This window comes from Aythya fuligula, chromosome 8, assembly GCF_009819795.1.
Source record: "Aythya fuligula isolate bAytFul2 chromosome 8, bAytFul2.pri, whole genome shotgun sequence".
Lineage (NCBI taxonomy): Eukaryota > Metazoa > Chordata > Aves > Anseriformes > Anatidae > Aythya > Aythya fuligula.
The window spans coordinates 30,896,128-30,920,588 of NC_045566.1; the positions used below are offsets into that span (position 1 = coordinate 30,896,128).

At 38.4% G+C, this 24,461-nt stretch overlaps 1 protein-coding gene across 1 annotated transcript in view; it reads left to right on the forward strand.

Annotated features, from left to right (window-relative positions):
- The window catches only part of ABCA4 (ATP binding cassette subfamily A member 4), a 70,598-nt gene extending 46,778 nt beyond the window's left edge, over positions 1-23,820 (forward strand). Inside the window, exons 23-49 of the mRNA XM_032191821.1 lie at positions 94-281; positions 1,046-1,136; positions 1,711-1,916; positions 2,330-2,378; positions 2,922-3,163; positions 3,574-3,698; positions 5,051-5,149; positions 6,203-6,392; positions 8,059-8,153; positions 9,010-9,042; positions 10,179-10,284; positions 10,396-10,470; positions 10,934-11,103; positions 12,175-12,352; positions 13,795-13,910; positions 14,821-14,968; positions 15,894-16,017; positions 16,779-16,908; positions 17,769-17,889; positions 18,768-18,830; positions 18,951-19,057; positions 19,934-20,075; positions 20,642-20,776; positions 22,056-22,159; positions 22,245-22,337; positions 22,677-22,926; positions 23,491-23,820. Coding sequence (XP_032047712.1) covers positions 94-281; positions 1,046-1,136; positions 1,711-1,916; positions 2,330-2,378; positions 2,922-3,163; positions 3,574-3,698; positions 5,051-5,149; positions 6,203-6,392; positions 8,059-8,153; positions 9,010-9,042; positions 10,179-10,284; positions 10,396-10,470; positions 10,934-11,103; positions 12,175-12,352; positions 13,795-13,910; positions 14,821-14,968; positions 15,894-16,017; positions 16,779-16,908; positions 17,769-17,889; positions 18,768-18,830; positions 18,951-19,057; positions 19,934-20,075; positions 20,642-20,776; positions 22,056-22,159; positions 22,245-22,337; positions 22,677-22,926; positions 23,491-23,613 — 3,503 coding nt within the window. The 3' untranslated portion in view covers positions 23,614-23,820. The remainder of the gene's footprint in view (positions 1-93; positions 282-1,045; positions 1,137-1,710; positions 1,917-2,329; positions 2,379-2,921; positions 3,164-3,573; positions 3,699-5,050; positions 5,150-6,202; positions 6,393-8,058; positions 8,154-9,009; positions 9,043-10,178; positions 10,285-10,395; positions 10,471-10,933; positions 11,104-12,174; positions 12,353-13,794; positions 13,911-14,820; positions 14,969-15,893; positions 16,018-16,778; positions 16,909-17,768; positions 17,890-18,767; positions 18,831-18,950; positions 19,058-19,933; positions 20,076-20,641; positions 20,777-22,055; positions 22,160-22,244; positions 22,338-22,676; positions 22,927-23,490) is intronic.
- The last annotated feature ends 641 nt before the right edge of the window (positions 23,821-24,461 follow it).

Here is a 24,461-nt window from a genome sequence, read left to right on the forward strand (position 1 = left end):
AGAGAAAATCCTGCATTAATTGCCAAAAACTATGCACTGTTTTGAGTTCCTAAGAGAGGTCATCCCTTAAATGTTCTTACTTGTTCCTTCTAGGCAGAACCATCATCCTCTCAACCCATCACATGGATGAGGCAGACATTCTTGGAGACAGGATAGCTATCATATCCCAAGGAAAACTCTTCTGCTCAGGCTCCCCTGTATTCCTTAAGAACTGCTTTGGATCTGGCTTCTATCTCACTCTTGTTCGCAAGATGAAAAACACCAGAATTGCAAGGAATGCAGTAAGTGTATGCTTCCCTCCTCGTGAAATATGAAAAATACATATGCGTGCACTGCACCAAGGTAGAAAGCAATCAAGCATTGCTTGAGGCTTTGTACAAAACTGACTTCAAAATGGAGAAAACAATGAATTTGATAACATTTCATGAAATTACATGGCTACATGAGGATCTCTGTAAAAATCTCTGATTTTATAAATATATATTCAGCAGGACAAGTGAAAATAGTAACTTGACATGAAGTCTTCAGTGGTCTGTAATTCACTTTCCTCAGTTATGTCTATCAAAACCTTTACCTGTCAAGTTGCCTTTGTGCGTATACCAATCTTTCTGATGCCTCCTTTGCAGTATAGTTGTAAACATGGTGCTCTCTAGTACCTAGCTCAAATGTCAGTTGAGTCTAATCCACAGCTAAAGCAGCATTCCACAGCTTGACAAGTACGGTTCTGGATTGTTTCTACTGTAGGAAGCACTTTCAGCCTTAGTACCAACGTGATCCGTATACTTACGGCCACTGCTGATCACATTTCCCCAGGCATTTGCATGTAATATAGAACTGACAAATATGGTTTGTGCAGGAGAATTTGTGTTGTCTATTTTACTTAATCCAGTCCTCAGATGACCTTCAGTGCAACATGTTCCAGATGCCCTTCAGATATGATGTATTTTTCACTGACTCAAAGTGTTCAAAGGCTGATAGCCTTTATACACTGTTTTGCATGTATCTGAAGCACTTTCATCTTTTATCTCTTGCTTCTCCATGCCAGTCATTTTGTAGCTGTGGATCTCAGTGCTCCTGCTCCTGTTCCAGCTGTGCACACAGGGACAAAGAAGGAACTCAAGTGCAGGAACTGGATGGTAAGAAGTGGAATGGTTCAGCATTCCAGCACAAGCCTATGTCTCCTGTTGTACTGCAGTCTCACCTTACAGCTCACTGCTGCTGAGGTCTGCTTTTCCAGCATTTGTCTAACTGCATTGGATTTTAAAATGAATAAAGTTTCTTCACACTTCTGTATACCATTGCCCCTGTTTGATATATGTGTGGTCTCAGTGTGCTTTGGAAGTCTACTGTGAATTTTCAACAACTCTGCACCAAAATGTGCAATTTGGTAATGAAAACTGAAGCACATCTAGAGCAAAGGAAACTGGATTTCTCAGAAAAAGTTATTTTGGCTTTCTATGTCAAAGAAGAAATTAAGTAGATATTCCAGAAGATTTTGTTGTGCTTTATTAACAGTCCTGAATAGTTTCCTGCTACCTTGTTCCAGAACCATAATTAGTAACATGGCCCAGTCTATTACAGGTTAACTGAGATATCTTTAAGTTGCATAATAGAACAGTCCCCTTTCATATAGTACAAACAACAGCTTTTGAAATCATGCTTAGCGTGGTGAAATATTCATTCTTGGAACACTGTTTTGACTTTTCACAGGAGATCTGAATGAGCTAGCAGAAGTAATTCATCATCATGTCCCAGAAGCAAAATTAATTGAAAGCATTGGTCAAGAACTTGTTTACCTGTTGCCCAGTAAGCACTTTAAACAGCGATCTTATGCCAGTCTCTTCAGAGAACTGGAGGAAACATTGGATGACCTGGGACTTAGCAGTTTTGGAGTTTCAGACACTCCACTTGAAGAGGTAACAGACAAAATATTTGCTGGTCCTACCATCAGTCCCCAAAATGTTTTCTGAGACTGTTCCTGCTCTTAAGCATGTAACCTTACTAATTCCTACATCTCCCTCAAAACCCAGTCATGTTTGGTGTGGCACACTCAGAAAATCATTGGAATGGGCATAGAGAAAGGCCCCAAATCTGACTGTGTGTTAGCCTTGTGGAGCATGACTCATTAGCCAGAAATCTCTCTCTGTGTCTAAGTTGGATCATTTCTTTATTTTCTGAGATATTTCATAAGAGACCTCAGACTGTGAAGTAAGCAAGAGTACTGAAAAGGTATTGAAGTTATTTTCCTGTTGCATTAAAGGATAGTATATAGTGTTTCTGAGGTCAGGTTAATGTTCTATTCTTTACCAGATGTGCTTGTCTCTGACAGGTTTTCCTAAAGGTCACAGCAGAAGCTAGCCCTGAAACGCAAAAAGCAGGTATAAATCCATGAATCAGTATTTGATAAACTTTTCTTGGAACTGTTTTATATTCCGAATGCCAAGTAAAGAAGAGCCTCAGAACTTTCAGTCTATGTATGGAATTCTCATCAAAATACGTTTAGTCAGTAAATACCTGATTTTAGGGCCTGACATGATATCTGAGAAACCAGATGAAGTCAGCAGAAATACTTTTATTTTGCTTGGATCAGGTCCATAACTGTGTAAATAAAGATGTAGTGTCCATCCCCTAGATGTCAGTGGTTTTTATAGGTAGCATTGTGTTGCCTAGAAGTCCATAAACTATCCACATTAATATCTAGTTCATCCTGCTGAGTAAGTGTATAATCTATGTGATGCTACTGGATACAGCCACACTGTAACAATTATAATTAAAGTAATCTGGTGATGTGATATATACTTTCGATCAAATCTTGAGCTCAGTAAAACATTTGTGCTGTCTTCGTGTATGGAGAATAAAGTGTCTTCTCTGCCCCTTTTCATCAGGGTAATTCCTAGTATTAATTGCAATTTTTAACCTAGGAGACAATCAAGAAAATGGTTCTACTTGTGGCAAAATTTCTACTGAGAATAAAACAGCTGAAAAAACCCCTCTGGAAACCAATGACGCTTCTCAAATGCCAGTAGGCATAGCAGGAGATCAAAATGAAGGCAAAGGGTCCCGGCAGTATAAAGGTTTTCAGCTTGTACATCAGCAGATGAAAGCACTGTTCATCAAACGGTTCCACCATGCCTCCCGCAGCCACAAGGACTTCCTAGCCCAGGTATTGACTCACTGTTGGTGTCCTTGACTCTTTCCCATAATGTTCTCAACACTGTCTTTCCTGGTAATGTCTCCATGCAAAGCAACAGAGGTGCTGCAAATAGGTAACAGGTCCCTTGCTTTTCTAATCTATGGTTCCAGCTGTTCTGTCTCTATCTTTCTGCCTGTAATCTGTCATTCTCACCAAATTCAGGATTCAATCACTACTAGCCCAGCATTTTCTTTTTAACACAGTACAGTTCTGTGACAACCAGTCTTAACTGAAAGCATTAGAAGTAAGCAGGAATAGTTGGTGGTTGGGAGCTAAACCAGATCTCTGCTCCTGCTGTCCCTCCTTCATTTACGTATAAGCTGCGTACAGTGTCACTCTGCAGCATATGTCTTAGTGTGGTGTTTTCATGTCCCCTGCAGATTGTTCTCCCTGCTAGTTTTGTGTTGCTGTCTTTAATGCTTACAGTCATTATTCCTCCATTTGGAGAATATCCTGCCTTAACCTTACACCCTTGGATCTATGGACAACAGTTTACTTTCTTCAGGTAAGAGGAATAAATAAATCTGTCATATAGACACACTTTTCTCCCTAGCATTTAGGATCATGGGGCTTATTGGGATACTGGGACTTACTGGGCTATCCTCAGTCTGTGTAGTATAAAAAAGTAGTAATTCCACTAGAATCAGCATACATCAAATAGCATGAAATTGGTGCATGTGGGGGAATACAGCTAGTAGTATGTCTAACCAGTAGTCTTCAAATACATTGTTGTCTTTGGTACTCTTCTTTTTCCTGCCTGAATTCATGACCTCAGCACCTAAAAAGTTACATATCCTAACAGGAGTTACAGTACAGTAAGTAAGTATCTGGTATGCCATTGCATGCCTTTATTCATAATCTTACAGAACAAGATTCAACCTATCTGTTGACCTGTGGAAGGTTTATTTATAGATGGTACAGTAATTGTAAAGTTATGGAAACAAAACAAAAGCAGAGACACTTAGGTTTTGTTAATGCTGCTGCTTAGTATCTCCCCATGCTTCATCCTTTGGCTGGATCTATTTTTTTTCAGTCTACTAGCACTTTGTCTCCTTTCATTCTTCATAGAAGCTTCAGTTCTGTTCTCTTCAGATCACTGCACAATTCCTCTGTGCTCTTCAGGGCACTTGCTTCACCCTCACTTGCATCCATTACACAGCTGAACTTTCGCACCAAGTCCAAATATGTGCAATACAGAGGAAATTTAGAAATTTCCTCCAATATGTAACTCTTAGATGAGACTTCAGCTAGCACAAAGCAACAAAACTGATGGCAGTAATAATTTTAAAGTCTTTCCTCTGAGTTTTATATTGAAAATTTGCACAACATTTTAATGTATTTTACACATAGTAATGTGTAAAGCAACATCTAATATTCATACTTCTAAAACAGCAATAGCAATATTCAGTAGTCTAGTGTTATTAGGCTATTAATTGTAGACACTTCATTACTATTAACTACATTGTTTCTTTAGCCTCAGCAAATGTAAAACGTAGAGCATTTGAATAGATGAACATTTTTCATCTTCTAATTACTGTGTGTGACAAGGCTGAGAGGGTAGAAATACATATTCAAGCCTGTTTGAAGAATATTGCCATAAGAGCATGTGAGAAGTCATAATTTAATATTAGGAGAAAAGGGCCATTGCTTTAACCTGTTAACCATCTTGGAAGGTTCTATTGGTTTTAATTTGTTTGATTTTTTTTCATGCCTTTCCTTAACAAAATAATTTAATTATCAGCATAGAGAGGTGGCGGCTAGTTCTGCCATATGGGTGTCCTTCAGCAGTTGCTTATGTGTATTCTAGTACAATAATTTGATTTTTTTAATAGAGAAAATCTTATCCTATTCCCTTAGCAATGAGCGTCCAGGCAGCGAGCAGATGGTCTCCCTTACTGATGCTTTCTTGAATAAACCCGGATTTGGAAATCGCTGTTTGAAGAATCAGCCCCTTCTGTAAGTTGCCTGCTAATGTCTGTTGAACCAGATTCTACTAGAATATTACTGCTAGAACCTGAGTAGTGGAAAAAGAATGAATTGGTTTCACTTGTTACTAGAACCAATGCTTCAGATTGGTTGTTGGCAAGAATATCTCATATTGGGTCAAAAATAACATACAGCTAAAAAATCTCCTGGATTAAGAATCAGTCACAGTGATAGATGTGAATGGCTGGTAGACAGCTCATGTAGCCTTGTATTAGGAATTAAGCTACCAGGAAATGTGTGAGTAAGGCAGTGTAATCAGACCCAAATCTTCACAGCTTCCCTGGCACTTTCCTCATGTGAGTCCCCTCAGGTTCCTCCTGTTCCCACTGGTGTGTTTGGAAGCAATAACTTCATCAGTTGCTTGGATGGGAAGTAGCAACAGGGCAGTCTCTATGATTGAAAATTATTCTCGCTCTGAAGTAAGGATAACATTGTTAGTGCTCTTAATTTAACATCTGTTGTCCACTTCCTCTGCCTATGAGTCCTGCTTTGGAGTCATTTATCCCTGTCATGCTGTGCTTTGCCATTCCTTTTCTCTCACCTTTCTCTCGGCCATGAGAGAACCAGCAGCTTGAATCTTCTGGCTGTTTTTCCCTTGCTCTTCTCCTTTCTCCACTCTACCTGGTGCAGCAGAAACCAGGAGAAAACTTCAAATAAATAAATAAATGAGAAGATACTATAAGTAAGAAGCAAGGAGAAGGATAGTCTTCTTGCAAAGGTGTATCCTCACTATGTTTTTTACCTGTGCTAATGAGTCAAACACAGTTCATTTGTTCCTTCAGTTCCCTATCTGTAATCTGAAGACAGTAAATATGGGAGAGGTTTGGGGGTAGATTATACTCGCGTAACTATTTTGGATTACTTTCTTACGTTTTTCAAGTACCCCAAAGTGTTGTTGTTATTCAGAAGTCACAGGATAAGAGGTGAGAGGAGGGTGTCTGGTGAAAGCCCTGTGATTTTCTGGATTTGTGAGCTCTTATAAACCGTATCTCTGCACAGCTAAAACACTCTTCCTCTACACAGGAACTACTCATGCAATAATATGGCAACGGCCTGGAATACCCCTGCTGTGCATCCTAATCTAAGTAGCCTACTGCTGAGCCAAAAGTGGAGCTCTGAGAATCCTTCACCTTCCTGCAAGTGCAGTACTCACAAGAAACTCACCATGCTGCCAGAATGCCCCCCAGGAGCAGGAGGCCTCCCACCACCACAGGTAGTGTCCCTGTACTGTGGATCTTTGTAGAAAAAGTTTCATGATGAGAGCTGGAAAAGGGATTAGTGTATACATTGCTTTTGGCTGATCTTTCTAGAAAGAAAGTACTAAGCTAGAAAAAATGGATGTTTGTCTGCATGTGCATGAAGATGAGTAATTTAATAACAATTGGTGCTATGAAGAGAGAAGATGAGATCTACGTTCACACCTGTTCTGATTAATGAATAATCTTAGTTGTGTACTTTATAAAATGTGTTTACTCACTTGAAGAGGAAGAGAAAATTGTAGCCTGATATTATTTGCATTTTTACATGCTTTTCTAACAATCTACAGAAAACAGAACTGCAGCAACTCTCAGAGTAGTAGCTCACTGATTTACTGCCTCATCATGCACACTGCTCAGCTTCAGTGTTCCTGTTTGCCAGGCTTGCACACATTAGCAAAAATGACTTAGTAAAATACAGTTTTTACGCTAAGGGTACAAAGTTAATTGATTTCTGAATCCAAATCCATGATATGGATTCTTAAAAATACTAATTGTTTGCTTTTGTTTTGCTATCACTATTCACAAAACAACAAGGTAGAGTTATATTATAAGGTTATAAAATAATCTTATTCACAGCATCCAAAGTTATTTCTGATTTACATGTAAGCCCTGTCCAAAGGACACCCAAAGTTGAATTTTCCTAATTGCATACTAGTATATTTGTGAGGAAAATTTGATCTAAAACTTCCAATCCAAGTAGGATGCAAAATTAGTTTTTGTTGTTTGTGGTGATTCTAGTCCTCTAAGGGAGATTTATTTGTTATAATATCATATTATCCAAATTATTTTGCAAGATATGATTATTTTGTTTAACTTGTCATAAAGATACGGTTTATATTTCAGTCTTCAGGGAAGCAACAGTATATAAATAACTGAGAAGTATGTTTAAAGATGAATACCTCATTTAATGAAGGCACTAGGAGGATGTGATCTTCGTGTTAATTATCTAGAATAAAGACAGACACTCTGTGTCATCCAGTATTACCTCTCTGTGGACAAATGTAGGAACTTCTGGAAAGTTCATTAGTCTTGTTTTCTATACAGTAGCTCATTTTCAGGTTGCAAGCTTTGCACTCTGAAACCTTTATAAGCATATTCCACCCTAGGATGAATTCAACATGTTTGAGATTTTTGATGATTTCATTTTCATTACCAAAAAAAAACCGAATAATTTTTGTTCAGTGTATCTAATGTGCTAGTAAAGGTGAGCATATTTGTACACATAATTTTTATTTCAACTTGCTACATCATGGAACAAAGTGAACACCTTATCTTCACTAGGCCTTCAATTTATTTGAAAGGTCTCCTTCTTTTATGTTTTTAGTGAAGAAAAAGCCTTGAGCAACCTTGGCCTTTGCAAATAACTCAGGCCAAGTTTCAGAGCGAACCGCAACTGTTTCGTGCAGACATTGCAAATTTCTGTGATTTCATTATTTCTTCTGAAATCTCAGTAAAGATGTTTGGGCTAGAAAATGAACAACCCACTCTGGTTTCAGTGATACTATTAACCTGAGCAATCGCCCTGAACTGAAGCCACTTTTACTGTTGTTTTACTGACAAACAATAGGTGTAGAGACTCTAAAGTTTACTGTGACTGATTGGGTTTTCCTTTCTTCACAGAGAGTGCAGCACAGCACAGAAATTCTTCAAGATCTGACCCACAGAAATATCTCAGATTTTCTGGTGAAAACATATCCCGTTTTGATAAAAGGAAGGTAGGCACGAACCACTCTATTTTTCACATGACATTTCATACCTGTCCATGAAATTCTCATTTAACAGCATAACACCTGATTTGTCACAGTATTGGGTAGACTTGAGCATCATGTCCATATTCCTGATTTAAGCATAGGAGATATTCATTTTGAGGGAGTTAAATTGTTTTCATTCTACCTATTTGTATAGTCGGGTTCTCCTTTATTGGTAGAGCTAAGTTTCAATGTCAATGGCATGCTGTGTTAGCAGTAACAGTGTCAATGGTGAAAACACTAGTGAACTGCAAAGATACTAGTGTGTGTCACTGAGAAACTGTAGCCACACCAACATGACCACCCGCCTGAGTTAATTATAACTTGCTTCCCAGAAACACTAAAGGGCCAAAGGACAATGTTGCATAGATGCATCTATCCTACTGTTAGCTCCTGGGCTTGTCTGAGTGTCATGCATGTTCATTAGCTGTGCAGTGTCCATAGCCTATTATTTCTGATTTGGGCCTTGCTACCTTTTCCATTCCCAGCACAGTTTTTGATATTCCCATTATATCAGCTATTTTCTGGCTACATTTTACATTTAACTGATTCCTCTTAGGACATCAGAATTGCTTCAGATGCCTATTTTAAAATCAGTTTGTTATGGATTTAGGATAGAGCCAGTATGTGTGAGCTTCCTTATCTCTGTACAAGCTGGAGATGAATCATATCAGAAAATAAAAAATAAAAAAATAAAAAGCTACCTGTGAAAACTAAAATCTGCAAAGCAAAGGAATTCACCTTTCATTTCCATCTAAGTCTGACAGTACTGTTGACTTTGGTTCAGTGCATTAAGAGACAGGATTCTCTTTGTCTTTTTCAGCTTGAAGAGCAAATACTGGGTCAATGAGCAAAGGTAAGAAACCAATTCACAGATTGTGCTGGTAAATAAAGGAACAATGAATTTCTGTTTAACCACAGGGCCTCACGTTTCTCTGAATGGACAAGAGGAATTGTGGCAGATAGCATAGAACAAAGAGATGACTGCAGTGTGAAATAGGTTGTGGGTCAGCAAGAGTTTTATAAAGACAAAGGGATTATATTTGTTTGGACTACCTCCACAAGGGTGAAGGCAAGAGACATACAATGGAACTATAACAATTTTATTACCTACATGAGTTTGACTAACAGGATCTGAGTGATGGAAAGTTAAATGCAGCGCTACACTGTGCTCTGTTTAGTGCTCTGATGCAGCTCTTTCAAAGAGCAGCAGAAAAAAATATGATCCCTCCAAAAAGAACACCTGGGGAAGATGTAAACTAGACATCGATCTACCATATACATGGGGATAGCAACTGCAACTCCTCCTCCCCACTCTGAACACATGCAGGTAATTATAAAGCAGATTCCACTATTTGCTTCATGCTTGCATGGGGACATCTAACCCAAATGTGATGTCTACACTCAGAGATACTAAGTTTAGGAAGATGACATAGTAGCTTGAAGAAAATACTTGGGTTTTTCACCAACAGAGGAATTAATTTCAAGAGTAGCAGCTAGATGACTGGCTTCCTTCAGGGAATATCTCCTTGGTCGTGTGCAAACATTACTTTCTATGGGATTAGACTTTGCTTCATGTCATTCAATACTATTTATTATTATGGCCTATTGGCTGGCACCAACACTGCTGAATACCTGCTCCACCAGCTCCACTCAGGGTGGCTGAAATTTTAACTGAGGTCCATGATGTCCTCTGTCCTCCATGTTGTCCGAACAGTTCTATGTCAATTACCATGATCTAAAGATTTTGAACTGTAGAAATGGCTGTTTTCTCCAAGTATTCTATATAAATAATAATTTTCTCAGGATCCTGGCATGAACCCCTCATAAATTAATATAAAGACCTGATACAACTTGTTAGAGTGGAGATTGTTATAGATAAATTATACCGTGTATGTAATTTTAACTTATATTAAGGGAGTTTTTAGTATTTACATTGCTGTAGAGAGGGTCTGTGATACAAGTGGCTGATAATACTATTCTCTTTGTTAGATATGGAGGAATTTCTATAGGAGGAAAGCTCCCTGTCCTTCATGTTTCTGGAGATGAAGTTGTCGATTTTTTCAGTGATTTGTGCCGAATGATGAATGTGACAGGAGTAAGCAAGATTTTTTCATCTCTTTACTGAAGAACTGTTACAAAGCTGAAAACCTGCAGCACTGGAATTCTCCCAGGCAGCTGATCTTTATACTTTTCTTTTTTATTTAAGGGACAAACTTCACTGGCTGCTGCTAAAGAATTTTCTAATTTCCTTAAGTACATGGAAACTGAAGATAATATTAAGGTATTTGCTGGAAATTGTCTGAAAATTTACCTTGAGTGTGTTTTGAGATAGAGTTCAAATAGTGAGAATATTACTAGTGACATTCTCAGATGCAAAAAGAGATGAAATACTATATTATAAATAACACTGGTACATTGTTAATGCAAAGTTTTTTTTTAATGTGAGACTTTTTTTTTTTACTCGTGTTCTTAGTACTTCTTGCTGCCCTAAATACTTTTGAGTAAGACATATTCTGCTAAATTTTAAAATGTCTTCAAAATCCCTTTACAATGGTTACCCAACCCTTTAAAAGCACAGTATGTGAGCTCCTCCTGCTGGACTGTGCTTACAAATTCTTAATGCTGGATTCTTTCCTGTTGACAATGCCCACCAAAGTGGATAAAAGGCAGACAAGTTTACTCCTGCAGCTCAGGGTTATTAGTGAACACTTCTTAAACGAATCTGTGTTTTCTGACTCTTTTAGGTGTGGTTTAACAATAAAGGCTGGCATGCTATGGTTAGTTTCCTAAATGTAGCCAATAATGCAATCCTTAGAGCTAACCTGCGGACTGGGCAAGCTCCCGAGGAGTATGGGATCACTGTTGTAAACCATCCTCTGAACCTCACTAAGGAGCAACTCTCTGAAGTCACTGTGTAAGTCTTCCTGTGTTTTGCCACTGATTTTTACCTACACTCTTCTGGCAGTTTACCAAGTCCAGTGGGATATGAAAATATAAATATATATATATATATAATATATATATATATATATAAATTTATATATATATATAATATAAAATATAAATATATATATATAAAATAAATATATGAAATAGTTCAGATGATAGAACATGGAGGCCTTTCCTTGAAGTCTTAGTCTAATCAAGACTTAGATGCACAATCCATTTTTTTCTGTCTCATAATCCTGTAAGTATTCATTCCTGTTCCTATATAGTAGCCATGACCATTGGTTATACATGGTTACATGTTTCTGTTGATTCCAAAGGATAAAGGTCAAATTGTGAAGTCTGTGTTCATGCTCCAAAGCCAATAGATCTACTTGTGAAGTGACACAGAGATCATAATCAAAAAAGGCATCAGAAAATGTTCTTAAGTAACTACAAGTAGGCAATAGTTGAAAACCTCTGTCTTGGTGTCAAGGACAACATACAGGTAGATTTTCAATGGCATGTAGTAGGGTTGATGTATTCCTGAACTTCAAAGCCATAACTTCTTGAAAAAGACACTCATAAGGAGACATGGCTTCCCACTCATGTCTTCTACTAAGTTTAGAAGTCAGTGAAACTGGAAGCTTTTGCCTTAGCACAGAGATCTGTGCTTCATCTCACTTTGCAACTCGCCTTTTTGAGTACCTTTTCTCCCAGCTCCCAGACCATTTCTGCTGGTGTGCCTTAATGTCTACTTTGCAACACCATCCAGAAAAGGATGTCAAACTGAGATAGGAGCTGAAATGTTCCAGAGAATGAAGGAAATAATATATATTAAAAAAAAAGAATGGTGCCATCAACAGCCACATTTGTTAGCTGCTGTCCAGTGTGATATAGCAAGATACACTAGCACATTTTGAAATTGGAAAAGTCTTCTACTTACAAAATAACCTTGATACTTTTAGATCTTAACATTTCTACCAGCTTTCCCAAATGCTAACATAGTGCTATGTTGCATCCATTCCCTTGCTCAGTCTTTTCTTGTGCTTTGTTGCAGGCTGACCACTTCAGTGGATGCTCTTGTTGCCATCTGTGTGATTTTTGCCATGTCCTTTATCCCAGCCAGTTTTGTTTTATACCTGATTCAAGAACGTGTGACGAAAGCCAAACACCTCCAGTTTGTCAGTGGTGTGAGCCCTGCTATCTACTGGCTAACTAACTTCATGTGGGACATAGTGAGTAACTTCTGGTCTGATTTCATAGCCAGCAATTATTTCTGGGTTTGCATTAACTGGAGACTGATCAGTGAATTGAGTGAAGGTGATTCTGAGCACTGCAAAGTACTCATTTCATGAAGTTCTTTCTCAGAGTATGTGCTAAGGATCTGACCTCTCCTAACTAATGTCAGATGTAGAAATTGTCAGGTGCACGGTACTGAACTAATGGAAGGGTTGTAATCTGAGGATTTCCAGTCCTTAAAACTGAATGTTTTATCAAGTAAAACGTGCCATAGCAGGGGAGAGCACTGTTGCCTGAAGCTAGTTACAACCATCTGTGACCCTGCCCTTAACAAGAAACTTAATGAATGTCAAGATATTCAAAATAGCTAAATGGGAGATTCATGGGCTGCTGGAACAATAGCTGGAGGCCAGAAAAAAATCTCCAGGGTGTCTAAAATGATGTGAATATATTTGTTTAGGCCACTGAATCATGTTCACTGTGTTATGCCAAAAGTATTTAGAGCACAGGTCCAGGCTTGCTTAGACAAGGCTCAACTATCCTCTCATTACTCTTCAGACCACTCTGTCGTGAAGAAATAAATTATTTGCCTTGCTGAAGCACAGCAAGGATCTTCTTTTGTGGTTATGCTGGCTCAAGGGCTTGTTTGATAAGAAAAGCATGAATACGGATGAGAAAAAAAAAATCAAAAAATAAAATTAAAAATAAAATTAAAACCCCCAAACGTTGGGTGTTTCAGAAGGTGCTTTTTCATGAGAAAGTAAAGCAAAACATTAATATATTAAATGAGGGAAAAGAATCAGATCTCTGAGTTCCTGCACCCTGCTGGTCACAGCAGCCTCCCATCAGCTTCACTGCCAGGAATTCTGCTTGGCCATGGCCTTTGACAGCATGGTGCAAAGGTATTAACTGGGGTTAGCAGTTCTGTGAAATGCCACCTTTCACTCTGCATGGGGAGCACTGTGCATTGCAGTGGACCTGCAGTATTAATGCTGAACAGAGAAACTGAGCAGAGCAGTGGCCAAGCATTGTTCACTCTGGCCTCCTTCCAGTAATGTGGCTCAAATAACTAGCTTTTTCCCTCCTATATATAACCTTTATATCACCAAAAACTGCATTTCCTTGTATACTCACTGCCTCTTTCTGTGGGCAACCTGCCAGCAGGACCATGAAACAATCAGTTCCAAACCATAACCTAAGAAACAACAATATGGTATAATTTTAATGAACAGTCTGATAAAAGACGCCTCAGAAAAATGTCAAATGCTGCCAGAAGTCCATTGAGTCAAAAACTTGAGTAACTATTCCAGATCAATTCCAGTCCAACAATTCCAGTGTTCCTCAGTACAAAATCCTTTGGGAATAATGTTTAAGATCTAGATAGGTTTGCAGCCCTTTTCTGGTCTTACACACTGATCTTTACCCTGTGATGTGGCAGGTGAATTATGCAGTGAGTGCTGGACTGGTTGTGGTAATATTTGCTGGATTCAAGAAGAAAGCATACACTTCTCCAACTAACCTCCCTGTGCTTGTTGCTTTGCTGCTTCTGTATGGGTGAGTTCAAGATTATTCCTGCATGTGAAGCGTGATTGCACATTGTTGAGCTTGGTGCTTAGTGAAATCTAGCTTCAAAGAATAAAACTAAGTTGGTACAATGCAGGTTAGAACTGTATTCTGTTCCTAATTCAGGTTACTTACACTCTTTGCCCAGCCACATGCTATAAAGTTTTTTGTCACTACTTCACAGAAATTTTCACCATTTAATGTTGAAATTTTATCACTCCTCACTCCCACCTGCTAGTGCACAGAAGATTTTTCTTAAATACACTCTCACAGAGGCACAACCAGTGTCACTCCTTGACTTGGCTTTGGCCAGTGCTGGGTCCCTTTTTGGAGCTGGCTGGAACTGGCTCTTCTCTAACGTGGGGCAGCTGCTGGACTCCTCACAGAGACCACCCCTGCAGCCCTCCCACTACACATAAATCTAATACATCGTCTAATTTACCTTGACATGTCAATCTAATACATCGTCTCATTCCCTTACGATATGCACATTGTGTAGGATTTTAATGGTCATTTATTTGCCTCATTGACAGCCAATACTAAAATATTATTTAGCGTTTTACCCAAGGACAAAGAGAATTGAGTCCAACAAATATTTTTTTTCTTCAAATGAACATTTGTGTTGGCAAAATAGCCTTTTATATGAGTGACTGGAATTTACTTCCTCTCGTTTAATTAGTTATCATATGTCTTTATATATAAAATAATATTCCTACTAGCTTTGTAGTGGGAGTTAATTTAGAGAAAACAGTCTAAAAAAATCTCTCTGGAGTTAAAAAAAAGAAATAAATTTTTTTGTATCGTCCTGTGTATATCACAAATTAAATCTAAGAGGCCACAGATGTTTTCTGGACAGACTACCTTTAATTTATATTGTAATATTTCTATCTTTTGCATGCAGATGGGCAGTAATTCCCATGATGTACCCTGCTTCTTCTTTCTTCAGTGTGCCTAGCACTGCTTATGTTGCATTGTCTTGTATTAATCTCTTTGTGGGGATCAACAGCAGTGCCATTACATTCATCCTGGAGCTATTTGAAAATAACCCAGTAAGTAATGTTTTTGTTGTGACCTGGTTTTAAAAAGCTGTTAAAAGGATGTCCAAGCATAGCCATCTCTAACTGTCTTTCTCTATCTTGCCATTATTCTGGCAGTAAATAAGTGACTGGAGAACTTGCTGTGTTACTGCAGGGACAGGTGAGCAGAATAAACAGAAGCAAACCTCAGGGCTGTTGGTATCTTGGGCTACCAACTATCCACATACATGAGGAATGACGTTGAGCTGACTGCAATCCAATTACCTATCATTACCAATAGTACTTTTTAAGACACCCTGTGCTGATAAAAGCATTGTTGTTTGGTGGGAAGGAAAAAACAGATCTTGATTCAATTGGAATCATGGTTTAAATGGCCAACTTTACAATACTTAATATCTGTGGGACAGCAGGCCAGTATTGTTACTTTTGACAATATGTCTCCATTGCAGACATTGTGTCTCCAGAGAGATAATTGTCCTTCTCTGGATTCAGTGGTGGTGCAGCTAGATCGATGCAGGTATTTACACTGCGGTGGGTATCTCCACCTTTCACCAAAGTCTGCTGTGTAGTTATGCCCAGACACTCGTATTTTTCAAAATTACAATAGCCCTGATTATGGAAATATTCCAGGTATAAATAAAGCTATTATGATAGAAAAAGTACCACTCTTACTTCTTGCTCACAGTTCTTGTTTGCAATAGCTGACACCAGAACAACATGTTGCCTCTGCTACATAGACAAATATTTCATTACAAAGATTAATTTATCTTCTCAGTGACAATTTTTCACAAGCACCTTGATGGTGCAGTTTATCTGCCATGCTGCAGATAAACAGAGAACGTCCAGTTTCTCCGAAATGAAAAATAACTTTTCATTCATTTTGCTATGTTTTAAGTCTTGTTTCAACTGCTTATGATGTTCTTTCTGTTCCTTATAGACTTTGCTAAAATTTAATAAAACATTGAAAAATGTGCTGATTGTCTTCCCACACTTTTGCCTGGGCCGTGGACTCATTGACTTGGCCGTAAACCAAGCTGTGAGTGAAGTTTATGCCAGGTTTGGTAAGTGAGAGCCAATTACCAACAAGGTGTATCAGTTTTACCTGGTCTGACCTTGGGTGAGATGTTTCAAAGGGTTGTTTTGGAAAACTAGAGTCTGTTTCTAAAATCCTCCCCTTTCACATGATCAGGTAGATGAGTATGAAAGCTCAGCCTCCCTGAAGGAATCACAGCTGCCAGAACTTTAGGGCCTGACCAGTGGTCTGTATTGGAAATTAAACTATTTAAGTGCCAGACTGTGGTGTCTTTTTATCACTTGTCCTGAAGTCCCTAGATTATCACCACTAGGATATGTAATTTCATTTGAAAATTTGAAATTCGAAATTTAATTTCATTTGAATATGTTGGTGTCCCTCATGTTAATGGTTAAAGTGGCTATTCTTCAAAGGCATATTCTTGGGATGTGGCAGTTTTTGTTATCAAACTTCTTGTTAAAAGCATAGTGATAAAGCAAAACTTTTTTTTTTCCCCCCCCCCCAGGAAATGTCTTTCATATAATCCATGCAAATTTCATGCTATGAAATCCAAATAAGAGCATATTCAGAGAGCTTATATTCATTTTTGCTCCCATGCAGCAGCTGAGCTGGAGTGTAGTTTCTTAAGAATCTGTATTTATAATACACTGGAAAAGGGCAGACATTGCCTGGTAATGATCAAATAAAGATTTTCATTCTAAACCATTGTGCTTACGCCTTTTGTTCTGACGTGCACTCTTTTCTTCAGCCGTATTTAATCTTGCTCTCTGGTGCTCTCTCCCTCCATAGGTGAGGAGCATGTTTCCAATCCTTTTCAGTGGGACTTTGTTGGAAAGAACCTGGTTGCCATGGCTGTTGAAGGAGTTGCATTCTTCATTCTGAATCTCCTTATGCAGCACCGTTTATTCTCCTCAAGATGGTATGTCTGAAAGGTTGTATTAATATTCCTTCATTAACAGGGCAAGTGTCTTTATTGTTCTGTATGTTCTCTTTTTCTTTTTTTTTTCCTCTGAATTTATAGTAGCTTTTATAGCTTTATTCTGTTTACTTTTCTGATTTCATCTTAACTTGTTGATAGTCCCTTCATCTGCATTGTTTTCATGGGATTTAAGAATATATTTATGTAGCTTATTGAAGAAATTAGTTTTCTTGAACTAGGACTTCAGTGTAAATTTTGTAGATTAAGACACTAATGGTGAGATGATAAAATGACTTGGAAAGCTTGTAGTTTCCTAAGTAATGGCACGAAGTACTAGCCTGACATCCCAAGACTGGAATTCTAGTCCACTGCATAGGACAGTCACAGCCTGGGTGCACTATTCAAGCTTCCCTTCTCTGTTTCAATGAAAGCAGCTGCCTTCCAGGTGTGAGTGGGTTGTGCATTGCTGTTGGAGAATGCCAACAAGACTACTAGTTGGTAATTCTGAAAAATACTGTCTTACAGGGAAGTCAGTCAAAAGATAGGTAGAAGGACTATCAGTAGATAATGAAGAGCTGCCAAATAGTGAAAGCTGTCGCTTATAGGCAGGTTGTCATATCAGTGACTGGCAGCATCATGCTCGTTTGAGCAAGCAATTTAATCCCTTTTCAGTATTTAGAGCTTAACTTTCAAAGGTCAGGGATTCTCCCAACCACAGGAATGCTCCAACCAATGTCACAAGTTTACTGCTTCCACCAGTCACAGTTTTGGCAACTGAGTAACTGTTGTTTCACACTGCTATTGTAACCGCACTCAGGGCAACTCCTTGTTTCTGTATTCAATCATCTGTTTTTTTCCAGGTTTGCTGAGACTACCAAATCACCTGTTATTGACGAAGATGAGGATGTTGCAGAAGAAAGAAAAAGAATTATGAATGGAAGAAAAAAAACAGATATCTTAGAATTACAAGAACTGACCAAGGTATAATTTGAGAAGAATGAAATATATGAACCCAGTATTTCAGCAGTGGATTCAGATGGTATTGTTTTCAAAATCAAGCTTGTGCCTTAGAAAATAATGAACATTTTAGAAGTCAGGGATTTATATGTTATTTGGCTATTTTATTAGAAAACAAACCAGAAAATCCAGCAAGGACATTGAACTCCCTCTCTCCCCCAACACACACACTTTCATACACACTCCTTTTCTTGACATATTTTGCCTCACATCATCCAACTTGATTTATATATTGACTGTCCATTCCTACTACGAGTCTTTTCTTCTGCATTGCTGTTTTTCCATAGGTGAATTTCAGTCTCAAGTTCACCATTTAGTTCCTTTCACATTTAGGGCTATAGTTATTGCTAATTTATCTTCTTTCAAGACAGTGAAGGCATATAATTGGTGCTATCAGAATACAAGTAAGCCTGAGCTACAAAAATAAAAAGGCTGCACACATTATTAGGATCTTAAGAATAGAGAACTGGAGTATCATTCTCCAGATCTTGCTGTATTGTTCCACTTCATTTGATGTCAGAGATACTTTGTCCCGGCAAAGCATCAGGTCTGCTGCTTAGCACTAAAGATATGAGGTAAAAGGGTGCATGAAGGAAACTTGGAATTTTTAGGGGTTATTACAACTGTATTTAATGTAAATAAATGTCTGAGTTGGTAGAATGCTTACTCTTTCTTTCCAAAATTTTATTTATCTTTTACTTTTGTCTTGGTTCTAAAGTTGCCTCATTCCAACAGCATTAAACTAAAAAACAAACAAACAAACAAAAACAAACAAACAAACAAACAAAACAGGAAATTTTCTTTGCTGCAGAAGTCCTGAAATTTTTTTCTTGTCAATTTAGATTTATGCAGGTAGGCACAAGCCAGCAGTGGACAGGCTCTGTGTTGGCATCCGTCCTGGAGAGGTAAGTTGTTCAACAGCACTAGATTACTCATTCATTTGAACTCAGATCAGTTCAAATTGCATGCCCTTGTTGATTTACAAGTTGGAAATACTAAAAAATGTGATACATTTTATAATTCAGTGCTTTGGTCTTTTGGGAGTCAATGGTGCTGGAAAAACAACAACATTCAAAATGCTGACTGGAGATACTGACGTGACATCTGGAGATGCTGTAGTGGCTGGCAATAGGTAAGTCCCTTAAAAGAACAAACAAAACTGTGACAGTTCATTTACCATGATAGACTCCTAGTCTCAATGACCCAGTAGCTCCCTTCCAGTTTTATGGGACTGAGAGAGACCATACTAGCACCTTTAACACTGCGTTGTAAAATTTGGGGGTAAGTTATACTAATGCTAGCAATGCAACTAGGCAATCAGATCTAATGGCGAGAGCTTCCAAACATAATATATCCAAGAGAACATTTTGATATGAGCTTTGGAACTTTCCTCTGTCTGTTTTTAGCTGCTTTGTTTAAACAGGGCTGGCATAATGCCATAACAAGTCGTCACTACATCATGATTCAATATTACGTCAGCTTAGTTCCAGGTTGTGCGTCTTGGTTCCTTAGGTGTCGTTGGGGTTCGACTCTTTGATGTGATTTGAACAAATAGCTGTTTTGTTGCCAGGACATGATTCTGGGCAACCTGCTGCATTTGACCTTGCTTGAGCAGGATGGGTGGACAAAGACGATGTCCAGAGGTTCGTTCCAACCTCAGTCATTCTGTGATTCTGTACTTCTCTCATCTTTTCCCATTGCTACTACCAGCAAACATTGTTAGCTTCATATCTTGCATGTCTGTTCCCAGTGACCACAAGCTGAGATGAAATTTCCTGAATTTGGAAATCCAGGAAGTGGATTTGGCTATTAACCAGAGTTTAGCTGGTTTAGATGAGAATATATTCTTTGCTACACTGTACAAACATTTTAATAGATTCTTGTACTGGGGTAAATTCATTTTCCTCTTAGAAAAGTTGCCCTAGGAAAGAAAGATTTTATTCAAACTGTCCATCTCTGTCTTAAATCTACTGTTACAGGTATAAGACTTTTTTCTTTGTTTCTCCAGTATATTGACTGACATTTCTAGTGTCCATCAAAACATGGGATACTGTCCTCAGTTTGATGCCCTTGATGACCTGCTCACAGGACGAGAACATTTGTATTTATATGCACGCCTGCGAGGGGTTCCAGCAGAGGAAATCAAGAGGGTAAAGCATCTCACTTTTTACTTGTATATACTTACAGTGAGTGAGTGTAATGATTCACCTCACGCCAAGGTCCAAAGTTTCCAAGGTGGGCTTGCTTTTCTCTGTGTTGAAGTCCTGGGAGTGGTTCTTGTCATTTGGAGTTCAGTACAAGAATGCACAGTCAAATCCAGGTTCATAGGCATTAATGATACTTGCAAAACTGTGGAGCTAACTCTGGAAGGCTAAGGATGCAACTGCTGTGACTCAGAACTGGTATGGTTACTGTTTTGTTATTTTATTTGAATTTGTTTATGTATGAGAATAAAAAAGAACATGAAGATTGCAGAAGAAAATAATGTACATTCTTGCACAAATAGGAAGACTGCAGCTAAGGCTGGGTTATGGCTTTGCTTCAAGGAATTAGAATTCCCCTCATCATAATAATTTATTTTTATTTTTTTGACTCCACTGCTCCAGTACTAAAACAAATGTGCCAAAACCCAGGGGTTTGCCAGAAGAGGGATGTGTCAGCAATCCAGTCCATTGTGTATTAACTGCTGTGTGAAAAAAGATGTTCTTTCTCATAGGTTGCTGAATGGGGCATCCAGAAGCTGGGGCTTCCCATGTACGCAGACCAGCTGGCTGGTACCTACAGTGGTGGCAACAAGCGCAAGCTCTCCACTGCCATTGCACTCATAGGCTGCCCACCACTCATCTTACTAGTAAGTGTCATGGTAGCATAGCTCTGTGATAGCTCAATATGACATTTCATAAAACTACATGCTAAAGAGCTATAAGGATGTTAATGATTGTTCTTGCAAGCTCCTTTCTGCCTCAACTTACATCTACTTCCATGTAAACTTGAGTTCTCTCATTTCGGGGGTAGACTGGGATGCATTGCAAGATACTGTTTCAGATGGAACCTAAGTTATGAAAGAAAGGTCTTTAGTAAAGAATGGCTTGAAATAAAATCTATAACCTAGACAAATCTGAATTTAAATCCATGTTTGGTTTCAGTCTGCCTTTTCTTGTCAGGGTATAACCAGTCATGTAAAAAAGGATCTGATGGCACATACATTGCTGCTTTCCAGCAGAACAGAGGAAGGTAGTTGCCCTTTTGCAACATTTAGTATTTTTGGAATGAACTTATAAATTTTTTGAATAAACTATACAAATGCTGAAATGGAGTCCTCATCAACTAACATAAATTATCAGATAATTGCATATCTCAAGGGTAATTTTAAATGCAATTGCTACAAAAATTCGTTATTTAGATTATACTGTACCACCTAAATCCATAGGCTATAAAGAAACATTAATAACTTCTGAGAAGTTAATAGCTTAAAAATAGTTCCTTCACCTATTTAATATGCCTTTACATGTATTCTGCCTGAACATAGTAAGCAGCCAGATAAAATGTTTTCTCACAATATATTTTATTCATGTATTTATTTTCAGCTGGTGTAAATCAGGGTGGCTTCACTAGCTTCTTGGGTTGCAAAATGTCCTTTTTCTGCAAAAAAGTACTTTTACAGCCAGTCTGTACTTTTAAAGCTTGACACAGTTTGGTGCAGCTGCTACTACATCACTCTCTTTCCATTTATTTTAGGGCCTAAATGTTTTGGTAATGCGGTATCATTAGGCTTACATTTTTTATAGCTAAGACTCTAGACTATGGAATGCCTTTGTCAGAACATTCACTGTGTTCCTTTCCATGTAGCTGTGCGCTACACAGACAGCACTGTACTCTTATGCATGATTTATTGTATTTGTTTCCTTACTGCTTTGTGCTAAGAAGTACCTTAGTATTTGTTCACTTACATATTTCTCAAGGCATTTTTTCTTTCTCAAGGCACATATTTCAGTAGGGAAGCAGCTATATCAGCTATATGCTAAATCCCAAACGTGCAACAGATTGATTCCAATGGTTTACTTCTAAATGACTTTTTTTTTTTTTAATCTGCTTTTCTTAAACTGGCTGTCTTAACATTTCGCTTCCAGGATGAACCAACTACTGGAATGGACCCTCAGTCCCGGCGCCTCCTGTGGGACTCTATTGTCAGCGTGCTCAGAGATGGACGAGCTGTGGTTCTAACTTCACACAGGTACAGAGCTGGGATTCAGAATGCCTGAGAAGCTGACGTTCATCTGCTGGCTTTTAGCTCAAATATCTTTTTTCTGTTCTGAAAGTATGGAAGAATGCGAAGCTCTCTGTACTCGTCTAGCCATCATGGTAAATGGTACCTTCAAGTGCCTGGGCACAATTCAGCAGCTAAAATACAAGTAAGTTGAATACATTATGGTGCTTTTTCATGGGAAAACTTAGTACACGTGATATGAACTGTTGTTAATACATCAAACCAATCTGAAGAGCTGTTTGAACAGACCAATTTCTGGGTGCAACTCTGTGGTATTCTAGACAATTTAGGTAGACCTCGTTTTCAACTCCATTATGCTACAGGCCACTTCTGCATGCCAAACACAGAGCTTCCTATAAAGCTAGATTTTAGGCATAATCTTTCAGATATTGTTACTGCTTTCATAGCTGCTGAAAAGGATTTTTTCCCTTGAATAATGAAATGATCTCCTCATCTAATTCCCAAACCCATATGTGCTTCCCAGGTTTGGAGACGGCTACATTGTCACTCTGAAAATCAAAGCTTCAAAGGCAGGGCTGCCTCCAGATCCTAGTCGTGCTGAGCAATTCATACGCATAAACTTCCCAGGGAGTTTACAGAGAGAGAAACACTACAACATGCTGCAGTATCAGATTTGCTCATCCTCTCTAGCTAAGATTTTTCGATTAATAATCTCCAATAAGGAAAACTTGCATATTGAAGAATATTCTGTCTCTCAAACAACTTTAGATCAGGTGAGTAACTATTATGCGATGCAATGAGGATGTTTCCAAACAACAGAAGGACCAAACTTCTTAGAGTAGAGAATTCTCTCACATCTCCTTCTCAGGCAAAATTCCCAGACTCCTCATCAAGGAAGGTGGATCAGGTATGAAATCTGAAACTAATTCGCTGTGTAAATAGGTGCCAGTTGAATGCTGATGAGAGAGCATTTCCCAGACACTAGAGTTCCCACAACCCATTCCTTCAAGGAAGGAATCCTCCAAGGTCAGCCAGTCAGAATGAGGCTTGCTGAGCTAGGAATGATCTAATACTTCTTTCCATTTCATTTTAAGTAAGAGATTTGGACTATGTTGTGTCAGAGATGCTGATAGAGAGATGTGGTATCTAGTTAAATGTTTTCATGTCTCATCATGGTTATTATACTAGAGCAATATACCGGAATCCAGTGTCTCAGTTCAATACATCTCTGGATTCCCTGTTCTGTATCTTCCCTGCAGAGATGCCAATGTACAGAGACATTCCACTAACTCACCTCAGTTGATGAGGTGGTGACATTTTCTGCTTTCCTCACACAGGTTTTTGTGAACTTTGCTAAGCAGCAGATGGAGGATGAGGAAATTCCTTTGCATCCCCGTGCAGCTGGAGCCAGTCGAGAAGCAAAGGTGTCCCCTGCTTTGCATCAGCAAGCAGCTGCATAGACTATTCCTACAGTCACTAGCACTTAGTGTGCCATACCAGAGCAGTAAAAAGTAAAACAAGACTCCTAGGCTCAGTATTACACTGATTTTTCGTACCTTTCCGAGAACTGTGCTCACAACTCCCTAGCAAAAGCAAACTTCTGCTGCTCTACCAGGAACACTGCACACAGCAGTGCTGAAAGCATTGAAGTAAAGGCTTGTACTTGATTCTACAACAAAATCTTCTTCTAATGTAAAGTTCATTTAAGATACAAGAAGAGAATTCGCATTCCTCCTTGTTGACATGTAAAGAGCATTAAAAACAGTTTCTCAGGCTGGTAGGTTTTCTCATTTAACTCATTTTTCATTCTTGGCAATGGAAATAGACAGTTGTCTCAGCAAAACTGAGAAGAATTCATTAAGATCTCAGACCCAGGCAAGAAATTTGCTTAAAAGAAAACATCTTAATGAAAATTATTTCATACTCACTCATCTTCAACTTCAGAAATAGAAGCAGAATATCAAATTGGGGTTTAAAGAAAACAGAGTATGTGCAAATTGGCCCAAAGTTTAGTTTTATCATGGAGTCTTGGAAAAATATCTTTGTTACCAAACAAGGTCAAATTTTTCTTTCTTGTGACCTGGACCTCAAGTGGGTGTGTAGTGTGAGTAGGGTATGTGTTTTGTCCGTGCTCAGGAGAATTTCAGCCAGCTTGTACTCCACACTGCACTCAGTGGGAAATCATTTGACATTTAGCTCTTTTCTCTGGTTCACATTTAAACTAATGGAAAATAACAGTACTGAAAACAAATTCATATTGCTTCAGTTATCTAAGAAATCATTTCATTTCCAAGAAATCTCCAAGATG